The 12,759-nt window shown below is 45.5% G+C and overlaps 1 protein-coding gene across 1 annotated transcript in view; it reads right to left on the bottom strand.

Moving 5' to 3' along the window:
* Positions 1-11,000, bottom strand: part of LOC135808900 (laminin subunit beta-2-like) — a 56,355-nt gene extending 45,355 nt beyond the window's left edge. Inside the window, exons 1-4 of the mRNA XM_065322144.1 lie at positions 10,423-11,000; positions 7,768-8,033; positions 6,519-6,794; positions 5,232-5,384 (exon numbers count right to left, since the gene is read on the bottom strand). Of these exons, the coding sequence (XP_065178216.1) occupies positions 5,232-5,384; positions 6,519-6,794; positions 7,768-8,033; positions 10,423-10,564 (837 nt within the window). The 5' untranslated portion in view covers positions 10,565-11,000. The remainder of the gene's footprint in view (positions 1-5,231; positions 5,385-6,518; positions 6,795-7,767; positions 8,034-10,422) is intronic.
* Between the last annotated feature and the right edge of the window lie 1,759 nt (positions 11,001-12,759).

Here is a 12,759-nt window from a genome sequence, read left to right as displayed (position 1 = left end):
CAGTGCTCTTTCATCACTAGCTCTACAGGTTATCCTTTCCATTGCTCTTTCATCACTAGCTCTACAGGTTATCCTTTCCAGTGCTCTTTCATCACTAGCTCTACAGGTTATCCTTTCCATTGCTCTTTCATCACTAGCCCTACAGGTTATCCTTTCCATTGCTCTTACATCATTAGCTCTACAGGTTATCCTTTCCAGTGCTCTTTCATCACTAGCTCTACAGGTTATCCTTTCCAGTGCTCTTTCATCACTAGCTCTACAGGTTATCCTTTCCATTGCTCTTTCATCACTAGCTCTACAGGTTATCCTTTCCATTGCTCTTACATCACTAGCTCTACAGGTTATCCTTTCCATTGCTCTTACATCACTAGCTCTACAGGTTATCCTTTCCAGTGCTCTTTCATCACTAGCTCTACAGGTTATCCTTTCCAGTGCTCTTTCATCACTAGCTCTACAGGTTATCCTTTCCATTGCTCTTTCATCACTAGCTCTACAGGTTATCCTTTCCATTGCTCTTTCATCACTAGCCCTACAGGTTATCCTTTCCATTGCTCTTACATCATTAGCTCTACAGGTTATCCTTTCCAGTGCTCTTTCATCACTAGCTCTACAGGTTATCCTTTCCAGTGCTCTTTCATCACTAGCTCTACAGGTTATCCTTTCCAGTGCTCTTTCATCACTAGCTCTACAGGTTATCCTTTCCAGTGCTCTTTCATCACTAGCTCTACAGGTTATCCTTTCCAGTGCTCTTTCATCACTAGCTCTACAGGTTATCCTTTCCAGTGCTCTTTCATCACTAGCTCTACAGGTTATCCTTTCCAGTGCTCTTTCATCACTAGCTCTACAGGTTATCCTTTCCAGTGCTCTTTCATCACTAGCTCTACAGGTTATCCTTTCCAGTGCTCTTTCATCACTAGCTCTACAGGTTATCCTTTCCAGTGCTCTTTCATCACTAGCTCTACAGGTTATCCTTTCCAGTGCTCTTTCATCACTAGCTCTACAGGTTATCCTTTCCAGTGCTCTTTCATCACTAGCTCTACAGGTTATCCTTTCCATTGCTCTTTCATCACTAGCTCTACAGGTTATCCTTTCCAGTGCTCTTTCATCACTAGCTCTACAGGTTATCCTTTCCAGTGCTCTTTCATCACTAGCTCTACAGGTTATCCTTTCCAGTGCTCTTTCATCACTAGCTCTACAGGTTATCCTTTCCAGTGCTCTTTCATCACTAGCTCTACAGGTTATCCTTTCCAGTGCTCTTTCATCACTAGCTCTACAGGTTATCCTTTCCAGTGCTCTTTCATCACTAGCTCTACAGGTTATCCTTTCCAGTGCTCTTTCATCACTAGCTCTACAGGTTATCCTTTCCAGTGCTCTTTCATCACTAGCTCTACAGGTTATCCTTTCCAGTGCTCTTTCATCACTAGCTCTACAGGTTATCCTTTCCAGTGCTCTTTCATCACTAGCTCTACAGGTTATCCTTTCCAGTGCTCTTTCATCACTAGCTCTACAGGTTATCCTTTCCAGTGCTCTTTCATCACTAGCTCTACAGGTTATCCTTTCCATTGCTCTTTCATCACTAGCTCTACAGGTTATCCTTTCCATTGCTCTTACATCACTAGCTCTACAGGTTATCCTTTCCATTGCTCTTTCATCACTAGCTCTACAGGTTATCCTTTCCAGTGCTCTTCCATCACTAGCTCTACAGGTTATCCTTTCCAGTGCTCTTTCATCACTAGCTCTACAGGTTATCCTTTCCATTGCTCTTTCATCACTAGCTCTACAGGTTATCCTTTCCATTGCTCTTACATCACTAGCTCTACAGGTTATCCTTTCCATTGCTCTTTCATCACTAGCTCTACAGGTTATCCTTTCCATTGCTCTTTCATCACTAGCCCTACAGGTTATCCTTTCCATTGCTCTTACATCATTAGCTCTACAGGTTATCCTTTCCAGTGCTCTTTCATCACTAGCTCTACAGGTTATCCTTTCCAGTGCTCTTTCATCACTAGCTCTACAGGTTATCCTTTCCAGTGCTCTTTCATCACTAGCTCTACAGGTTATCCTTTCCAGTGCTCTTTCATCACTAGCTCTACAGGTTATCCTTTCCAGTGCTCTTTCATCACTAGCTCTACAGGTTATCCTTTCCAGTGCTCTTTCATCACTAGCTCTACAGGTTATCCTTTCCAGTGCTCTTTCATCACTAGCTCTACAGGTTATCCTTTCCAGTGCTCTTTCATCACTAGCTCTACAGGTTATCCTTTCCAGTGCTCTTTCATCACTAGCTCTACAGGTTATCCTTTCCAGTGCTCTTTCATCACTAGCTCTACAGGTTATCCTTTCCCGTGCTCTTTCATCACTAGCTCTACAGGTTATCCTTTCCATTGCTCTTTCATCACTAGCTCTACAGGTTATTCTTTCCATTGCTCTTACATCACTAGCTCTACAGGTTATCCTTTCCATTGCTCTTTCATCATTAGCTCTACAGGTTATCCTTTCCATTGCTCTTTCATCACTAGCTCTACAGGTTATCCTTTCCATTGCTCTTTCATCACTAGCTCTACAGGTTATCCTTTCCAGTGCTCTTTCATCACTAGCTCTACAGGTTATCCTTTCCATTGCTCTTTCATCACTAGCTCTACAGGTTATCCTTTCCATTGCTCTTACATCACTAGCTCTACAGGTTATCCTTTCCATTGCTCTTACATCACTAGCTCTACAGGTTATCCTTTCCAGTGCTCTTTCATCACTAGCTCTACAGGTTATCCTTTCCATTGCTCTTTCATCACTAGCTCTACAGGTTATCCTTTCCAGTGCTCTTTCATCACTAGCTCTACAGGTTATCCTTTCCATTGCTCTTTCATCACTAGCCCTACAGGTTATCCTTTCCATTGCTCTTACATCATTAGCTCTACAGGTTATCCTTTCCAGTGCTCTTTCATCACTAGCTCTACAGGTTATCCTTTCCAGTGCTCTTTCATCACTAGCTCTACAGGTTATCCTTTCCATTGCTCTTTCATCACTAGCTCTACAGGTTATCCTTTCCATTGCTCTTACATCACTAGCTCTACAGGTTATCCTTTCCATTGCTCTTACATCACTAGCTCTACAGGTTATCCTTTCCAGTGCTCTTTCATCACTAGCTCTACAGGTTATCCTTTCCATTGCTCTTTCATCACTAGCTCTACAGGTTATCCTTTCCAGTGCTCTTTCATCACTAGCTCTACAGGTTATCCTTTCCATTGCTCTTTCATCACTAGCCCTACAGGTTATCCTTTCCATTGCTCTTACATCATTAGCTCTACAGGTTATCCTTTCCAGTGCTCTTTCATCACTAGCTCTACAGGTTATCCTTTCCAGTGCTCTTTCATCACTAGCTCTACAGGTTATCCTTTCCAGTGCTCTTTCATCACTAGCTCTACAGGTTATCCTTTCCAGTGCTCTTTCATCACTAGCTCTACAGGTTATCCTTTCCAGTGCTCTTTCATCACTAGCTCTACAGGTTATCCTTTCCAGTGCTCTTTCATCACTAGCTCTACAGGTTATCCTTTCCATTGCTCTTTCATCACTAGCTCGACAGGTTATCCTTTCCATTGCTCTTTCATCACTAGCTCTACAAGTTATCCTTTCCATTGCTCTTTCATCACTAGCCCTACAGGTTATCCTTTCCATTGCTCTTTCATCACTAGCTCTACAGGTTATCCTTTCCATTGCTCTTTCATCACTAGCTCTACAAGTTATCCTTTCCATTGCTCTTTCATCACTAGCTCTACAGGTTATCCTTTCCAGTGCTCTTTCATCACTAGCTCTACAGGTTATCCTTTCCATTGCTCTTTCATCACTAGCTCTACAAGTTATCCTTTCCATTGCTCTTTCATCACTAGCTCTACAGGTTATCCTTTCCATTGCTCTTTCATCACTAGCTCTACAGGTTATCCTTTCCATTGCTCTTTCATCACTAGCTCTACAGGTTATCCTTTCCATTGCTCTTTCATCACTAGCTCTACAGGTTATCCTTTCCATTGCTCTTTCATCACTAGCTCTACAGGTTATCCTTTCCATTGCTCTTTCATCACTAGCTCTACAGGTTATCCTTTCCATTGCTCTTTCATCACTAGCTCTACAGGTTATCCTTTCCATTGCTCTTTCATCACTAGCTCTACAGGTTATCCTTTCCATTGCTCTTTCATCACTAGCTCTACAGGTTATCCTTTCCATTTACGTTTTGTATTATTCACTCCCATACATTCTGGAATATTTTGGAAGCAGGGAAAAATGAAACTGTGCTTGTAAATCTGCATGATGCTATATGCATACAGTACACGCCATACACATCATACAGTACACGCCATACACATCATACAGTACACGCCATACACATCATACAGTACACGCCATACACATTATACAGTACACGCCATACACATCATACAGTACACGCCATACACATCATACAGTACACGCCATACACATCATCATACTGACCAACCACCAGAATCTCAATCCCTTGACAAGACATGCAGAATCCCTGGATTTTTCTCAAAATCCCTGGATGGCACAAAAACAAGTGAAAAAGGGCTTTTCCCGCCAAAAAAAAGTTCAACTCTGCAGATCTGCGTACGGCACAGTTCGACCCTGCATCGCAGTTCGATCAGTCGGCGCCTGCATAGCGACGGTCAGGTCTTGAAAGTGCCGTGCACAGTTCGATGTGCGAGTGCGCACCGTACATATTTTGGAAAAAACCGGGACATTCGAGGCGAATCCATGGAGTTTTCAGGAAAATCCTGTATCAAACGAAACTGTGACTTTCCGGGAGTTTGCTTGAAATCCCCGGGACCCCGGGAGTAGTGTTGATTTCCCGGGATATTCCCGGGAAAACCGGGAGGGTTGGCCAGTATGCATCATACAGTACACGCCATACACATCATACAGTACACGCCATACACATCATACAGTACACGCCATACACATCATACAGTACACGCCATACACATCATACAGTACACGCCATACACATCATACAGTACACGCCAAGCACATCATACAGTGGACTACTAAGTTCTAACAATGGCAAGAAACAAGAAGCATCTTCCCGACAGAAAACTTGATCTAAACTAAGCGTTTACCTTGAAAATTATGTTTGTCCCATTCTCATTCCAACGCAACACACGAAACTATCTTATCTCCAGAAACACAGGGAGTACATTGTATATGTATATGCAAGTTGCTTTTACCTCTGGCCCATCAGATAGCTTATCATTGCCCATCAGGTGAAACTTGGTGAATCGGATGCGAAGGTTGGTGAGCCGTCGGACGTTGTGCACAGCCTGCAGATACGGATCATCTCTCTCATTCACACTGAGTGCATCTAAGGGTACAAACACCATCTGCAGAGAGAGAGAAAGAGAGAGAATGATAAGGGTCTCTGCTGGTCTTGACTAGCTATTGACTGGCTATTGACAATCTCTTTCTTGACGGAGTTGCTGTTGCCGTTGTTTTTGCTACCCTTTCGTTTTCCCTCCTAACCCCTACTTTTCTTAATCGCCATGGTTGGCTACCACCCACTCTCTTCACATTGACCGGCGTTTCCACTGAGTCTAGAGATGTTGCAACAAAATAAATAAGAGGGAGGAGAGAGTAGGTGAGTGAGTGTGTGTGAGAGAGAGAGAGAGAGAGAGCGAGAGAGAGCGAGAGAGAGCGAGAGAGAGAGAGAGAGAGAGAGAGAGAGAGAGAGAGAGAGAGAGAGAGAGAGAGAGAGAGAGAGAGAGAGAGAGAGAGAGAGAGAGAGAGAGAGAGAGAGAGAGAGAGAGAGAGAGAGAGAGAGAGAGAGAGAGAGAGAGAGAGAGAAAGAGAAAGAGAAAGAGAAAGAGAGAGAGAGAGAAAGAGAGGGGGTGAGTGAGAGAGAACAGAAAGAAAGAGTGAGAGAGAGAGAGAGTGAATGACAGAGTGAGTGAGAGAGAGAGAAAGGGAGAGGTTTCTTTTTTGAAAATTGTGATAGAGACTGGTACCTCTTCGAAGATTTTAGTTCCGATGAGGTCGACATGGCCAGGGGTTATCTTAACCTCTCTTGCTCATAATTGCTATAGTCTTAAGCAAAGTGAGGCGTCCAATCCAAGATGCTCCCATAAGGTTGGATATCTAACCCAAAATCGAGAGTTTTCAACCAGCCCTCAAGCTATTTTGAACGGACACCTTGCTATATGATCCAGGGTTCAGTTATCTCGGTCTACGTAATACAGTGCAAACAGCATACTTCAAAGTTCATATACAATGGAGGCAAAAGGCTCCTTGCTGGCCTTATTTGTACTTCCAAGTACGTGTAACGCTGTGTAATCTGAGGGAAACCGGGGGATCAATGATGGAAAGTAATGGTGCTCAAAGGAAGGAATCATTTTTTCGATGCCAACTAAAGCGGAGCAGCTATGTGGATGACCTTGCTTACCTGTGGCATTCTATCTGCTTCAAACAACAAATCTAAGCTATTATGTGAGGACAGCTGGCTCTCCTAGACAGATGCGTACCTGGCTTCCTTCGTACGGTTCCGGTGCTGAGTATCGTCTGGTGCAACGCGCTGGGTAGATTGTTGTGTTGCCTCGCTGATCCTTGGGCACACGCAACTCAGACTCATCCACGCCGAAACACTCCTGGCAGTTGTGTGCAAAGTATTGATAGACGTGCCAGCTGCGACCGTAATCAATGCTACGCTCCACCACCATACAGCGTGGCCTCAGCGACTTCCAGTACATGGTGACGTGACTCAGGTGAAACATGCTACTGAAGTCTATCCGAAGCTCCACCTGATGGTCACAGCAATAGCAGCACAGCACATACACACACACATATACACACACATCTACCCTGTACACCTCGTAGTTACTTATTGGCACGGAGTGCTCAGTGAGTGTGGTGGCTGAGTGTTTCCACAAGAATACGGACAACTTGATGAATGTTGCTGCTACAGCAGGTTTCAGTACCATGTTATAATATTCTGTGGTCCCCAATGGTACAAACAACCAATCACTCGTACACATACACGTACAATGGTACAAGCAAAGCCGCCCATATGAAAACATGTCCATGGTATCTATGTGACATGTTTTATCCTTTCGTTGGGATGACCCCCCCCCCCCCCCTTACCACTTCTTCAGTTGACCAATCTGAAGCCCTGCTGGACATGGCATGTTTCCAAAGTCCAAGGGGAACACTGTAAACAATGCAATAAGAGATCAACTGTCACGATGTTGAGAGCTAGTGCTGGTCCTCTCCGGCACTTGGCCATGCCTCAGCTGACCAGTATGACCCTGTCCTAGTGCCTCTAGAGACCACCTGTTTCTGAAGACCAGCTGTATCTGAGGATCAGCTGTATCTACACCATGCAGTGTTCACTATACATGGCAGCACCGGTGGAAGCAGTTTTTGATTGGTCCGACTATCCTAGCCGTACATACAGTTTGTGTAGGATGTGATGGGTAGGCCTGACCTGCTCAGCCGAGTAAACACATGTTGGTGGCCAACAAGTTCGTCCGGCAATGACCTGACCAACCAGACCGGTTCCGCCGGGCCTGTATGGGCCTCACTGTATACTGGCTACTAGCTGTAGGAATGGTTCTACTATGGCGGCAGAGAGGAATACACCAATCTCAAGAATTCCAAGCCAGCTACCCCCCCCCCCCCCCCTTCACAGCCTCCTCTCGAACCCGACTTCGAAACTCAACATGCAAGAAATATACAGTTTACTTATCCAGGTAAGATCTACTAAGCCGTACTCACGTTTTCTACGCCTGCTTCAGACTGCCACCAAGTCCAATCTTCGCGACGCTTGTTGACCTGTGAGTCGGTCAGCAGCATGGCCGTGTGCTTCTCATCTTGGCTGGACGAGTTAGAATAGCAGTACCGGCATTCGTCACGCTTTACCGGCGAGCAGTAGCGCTCACGAGTCAGCTGGCCGCACGTGCTGCTTGGGAAAATGCGACGGCCAAGAAGCAGGTCACCAATCGGTGGGATATTGCAGCCTGTACTGGCATTGCAGTATGTTTCTGAAAAAAGAAGATTTATAAAAAAGAAAGAAGGAAAAGAACAAGAAAAGGTACATGACACTCGCGTAGAACACAGCAAGAAGAAATCCTGTAAACACGCTCATCTCCATGCAGCAGAAGTCTCTGTCGACATGCAAACAGGATTCACCTCAATGTTACCCCCCCCCCCCCCCCCCACACACACACACAAACACACACGACAACCAGTGTGGCCCACTATTCTGGGAGACCAGATAGAGTCACAGAGTTGGAAAGTCTTCGCTGCACGTTAATTCCAAGCCCTTACCAGTATTTTATCTGAAGCAAACTTTCTGAAAAACTCAATTACTACACTGGTTAAGGAAGAACTTGGCAGCTCCTATAGTGTTGGAACTCACACTTCCTCAGATGTGACTGACACTTGACTGACTCAATAATATCACCGAGAGCACATCAGAACCATGTCAAGCATTCACTCCCTATTAAAATACACTGTGGCACAGTTCCGGGGAATTTACTCCTCGTCACGGTTATCATGAGTAAAAGTGTCAGTCAGCCGTAAACGCGCACTTCAACGCTAGGAGCAGCCAACTTCTAACAGTGCCACCAAAGTCTTGACATCTCAGTTTTATGGTTAGGACAACCCATAAAAAGGCATAAGAATACTTCAAAGTGTGCGGTTAGCTGCCCAAATGAAGTGCAAATGATACACCGAGATAGCAAGTATACCCTATTTCCACACATATAAGTTGCACCTTTTACACTAAACTTCTATGGTGAAAGGGGGGGGGGGGGGTGGTGCGACTCACAAAGCTACAATAGACTGTGACATCCTACCTATGACATTACTACAGTGAAACAACATGGCTCAAACGTGAAATTTGGCGTGCGACTTCTAACCTAATGCGACTTCTAACCTAATGCGACTTCTAACCTAATGCGACTTCTAACCTAATGCGACTTCTAACCTAATGCGACTTCTAACCTAATGCGACTTCTAACCTAATGCGACTTCTAACCTAATGCGACTTCTAACCTAATGCGACTTCTAACCTAATGCGACTTCTAACCTAATGCGACTTCTAACCTAATGCGACTTAAACATCAAGCAAATATGGCACTGTAAACATCAAAATTATATTCTACAGTCGCTGCCAAAGAAACCCCCGGGCCCACGTGCAGAAAGCAGCGCCAAGGCTCATGCCGCCCTCAGATTGGTTTTTGGAGCGTGCGTGATGTAATTGAAATGGAAACGCGGCGCTACATTTGACTCGTGGGTGCATGGGATTTCTTGGGCCGGAACTGTACATGGCCGAGTAAATCTATACTTTAAATGTGCAAGGCTGGCGAAAGAACAAAGGAAACTGAGCAGAAGACCAGCTTGCTTTGTCATCCCTGCTTTTGGGCCATGCACTTCACTAAGTATACTGTCGTGGACATGGAAATCCAGTTGATTGACCGGGGCCGGTGCCCTCAGCGCGTACAGAACAGCGCTTGACCCGGTGCGACCAGCGCGCTGCAGCATGTGTGTACCGCTTCTCCACGGCTGCATGACCAGCGCCCCGAGGCCGCTAGACGTGCGACCGGATTTCCATGTCCACGACAGTACTTGCTCTGCCATGTAGAATGATGTGTGGTTTTACAGTACCACATTTCCCAGATTTTAAGTCGCATTAGGTTAGAAGTCGCACCCCAACTTTCACGTTTGAGCACATAATGCACCTGAAGAACGTAGCATTCACATGTACATGCATATGCCATGGCATGCACGGAAGAAAAAAATGACTTCTGCACAACACGCAAGTCAGGTTCGAAAGTTTTGTCGTGCCCGAAAGTTTATACCCCGCCCGAAAGTTAGTACTGGTGTCAGGACCGCCGGAAGCAGTTTTTGATTGGTCCGTTAGTTTCAGTGCCTTTCATACTTTGTGTATGACATGACGGGCACACGTGACCTCCAAAGTAGAAAACATGTGTTTGTGCCTAAAATGCTGGCCCGGTGATAATTTGACCAGCTGAATCGGGTGTTGTTTTCTTTAATCCGGTGACCCTGGGTGTGACCACTTACTGATTCGAATGTAAGTACGTATTTATTAACAGGGGTTTACGGTATTGCACCTACGCTGTACTGCTTCAGTTCACCAGGAATTAGATAATGGCGCTGAGAATAATGCGGCATGCTGGTGATCTGCATTTTCCTCATGCACGGCGCAATGCTTCAAGCCTTGCACCGTGCACGAGGACCCGTGTTCGCAGATCTAGAACTGCATAGCGCCCTGCGTGTACTTAATTCACGTGATCGGGTTTTATTGAGCAGCACTATACAATGACTGTACAATGATGTAATGATTATCTACTGTGTACAATGATGTCTGTAAAAATAGTAAAGTGCTGCTGCACAATGCATACGCACCCTGAATGTTTTGAGGTGCTCCCAACACTGGTTCCAAGTCGCTCTGACCGACCACCAAGTAGCAGCAACAGCACAAGCTGACCAACGTCAGTACGCAACTCCAGACTGTCCCAGTCATTCCAACTCCGCTACCACCCGGCATCCGCCTTGTAAAACTGATTGTAGATCTCTGCTCAACTCTTTCATTCACTGTCGTAACACACCTACTAGCAACAGTACAGCCCAGTCATAGAGTCGCTGCTGCTGGCGACTCACAGCCACTCAAGTCCTTGCCGGCGTCAGAAGAAAAACCCCATCGCCTCACGAATAACGCGCACACACACTAAACCGGCCGCCGTAGTAACGCACTGATCAGCTCCTCTTTCTGCCGGTGGGTCGGTGAGCTCGTCCTCTCCAGAATCACCAATGACTATGTCCGTAATCGTACTCGTAGATCTACCATGATCTACTGACGGACGACGGTCACTTCAAAAGATCGCTGCGACTTGCGAATGAACTTTGATGGGCATAGCAGCAATGCTAGCATGATCGTGTCTGTCAGTTTTTTGGCAGCTGAGATAGAAGCCGGGGCTACAAATCAGCCGGAGCGAACTGGATCCACACACCAAACGTGGCTACATTTGCGAAGTCTGTAGTGCGGACTCAGTGGCAACATAGCGTTGGTAACATACACGCGTACTTGCTCGCACTGGGGCACCCGCTCACGCCACTGAAATCCTCCGGCCATTGTCGGAGAATGTCTGAGGCGGGCTACAGACGACCGCACGTCGATCGCTTCTGACAGAAGATGCTGATACTGAGCCAAAGGGCTACCAAAGATCAGATGCACGGCCAGACATCTCCAAGGATTTAGCAAATGTGTCGGCAGCCACCTCTGGCTTTCGCCATGCCATGGCTGCATTTACCACCTAGATCTACCTGGAGTGGATGTGGCACGAAGCAGCAACAGAAAGGTCCCACTCAACTAAAGTGCAGCCCAGTGACCAGTGACCAGTGACCAGTGCCAGTGGTGGTGACACGATCGGAATGCGAGGAAAAGCAACTCAGTACTGGGAACTGTAACAACTTACTTACTTATTATTATGCTTATTATTTCCTTCGTGAAGTGGCAGCATGAAAATGTCCAGAAAGAGAAGATGACACACGGTCGATCGACCGGTCCTCTCCCATACGTAGCCTTGTGTATGTTGTTTTGGTAGTGCTAGTACACATGGTACATTGTACACTGTATGTAGCAATCCTCCTCAGAGCTCTACTCGTTCGCCAAGAAGCTAGTACGTAAACCATGTAAACAGTTCAGATGAAGCTGTGAGTGGGAAAGGTCGGAGAACACTTCGTGGGTTGATCGGTTTCAGACCAGTACTTGAGCCTATAGTATACTAGTTACCATGGTTACTACAGGTAACTGGTTACATAAAGATAATTGTTGTGTAGTGGAAATTTTGATTGTCTAGGGTCTGCATGACCAGCAGCTAGATCTCCCTACCGACACTGAAGTACTGAGCTTCCCTGAACTAACTATTACACGTACAGACTGTATACATGTACCGGCAAAACAATTATCAAAAATGGTATTAATTTTATAGTACTTTGTATATCCGATATCCAACAAAACAGTTCTCATAATGTACAATCATGTAGGACATAGCACTAAAGAAAATACAATTAAATTTTCAGACCTGTAAAACACTACTGGTATACTAGTACCAGTTACAGCTAACTAGTTACTAATTACTTACATGTGTACATGACTGTACATGTACGTGGTTGTATAGCTGGTACATCATGAACATGGTAGTCCACCTGGTATTTTAGTACAGATTTGACAGCTAGAATGTTCTGATTGCGGTACATCTAGGGAACAAGACAGTAAGTAAAGAAGAGGTAGCTAAGCTCAGCGACTCTCTCTCTCTCTCTCCCCCCCCCCCCCCCCCCCCCCCTGGCCCCCCATCCACACCTAAAGTCCTTGAATAACTTTTAGCCGGCCAAGTCGGTTTGTGCAGTGGTGTGGATTGAGGCATTATCACTGAACATGGTTGCAATCAGGCAATATTCTTCACTGAGTGCGTCTTCCGCCTTGCCACCGAGCTGTCATAAGTTTAATCAGTGGTGAATGACAAGTAGATACTACCGTAGCTCAACTTTAGTGATCTGTGGAGAGTTCACAGACTTGGAAATGTCACAAACCTTGACCATAACGTACCTCACAACTTTGCGTGAAGCAAGCACTGTACACTGATTCATAATTTATTATCTTCAAGAGCAACCCAGAGTCATGAACGCGTTAACGGTGAAGGTATAGTGCACCGCCAAAGGCATTTTAATACAGTAGTCAGG

The sequence above is a fragment of the Sycon ciliatum genome, chromosome 2, assembly GCF_964019385.1.
Source record: "Sycon ciliatum chromosome 2, ocSycCili1.1, whole genome shotgun sequence".
NCBI lineage: Eukaryota > Metazoa > Porifera > Calcarea > Leucosolenida > Sycettidae > Sycon > Sycon ciliatum.
This window is presented reverse-complemented; position numbering and strand designations above follow the sequence as displayed.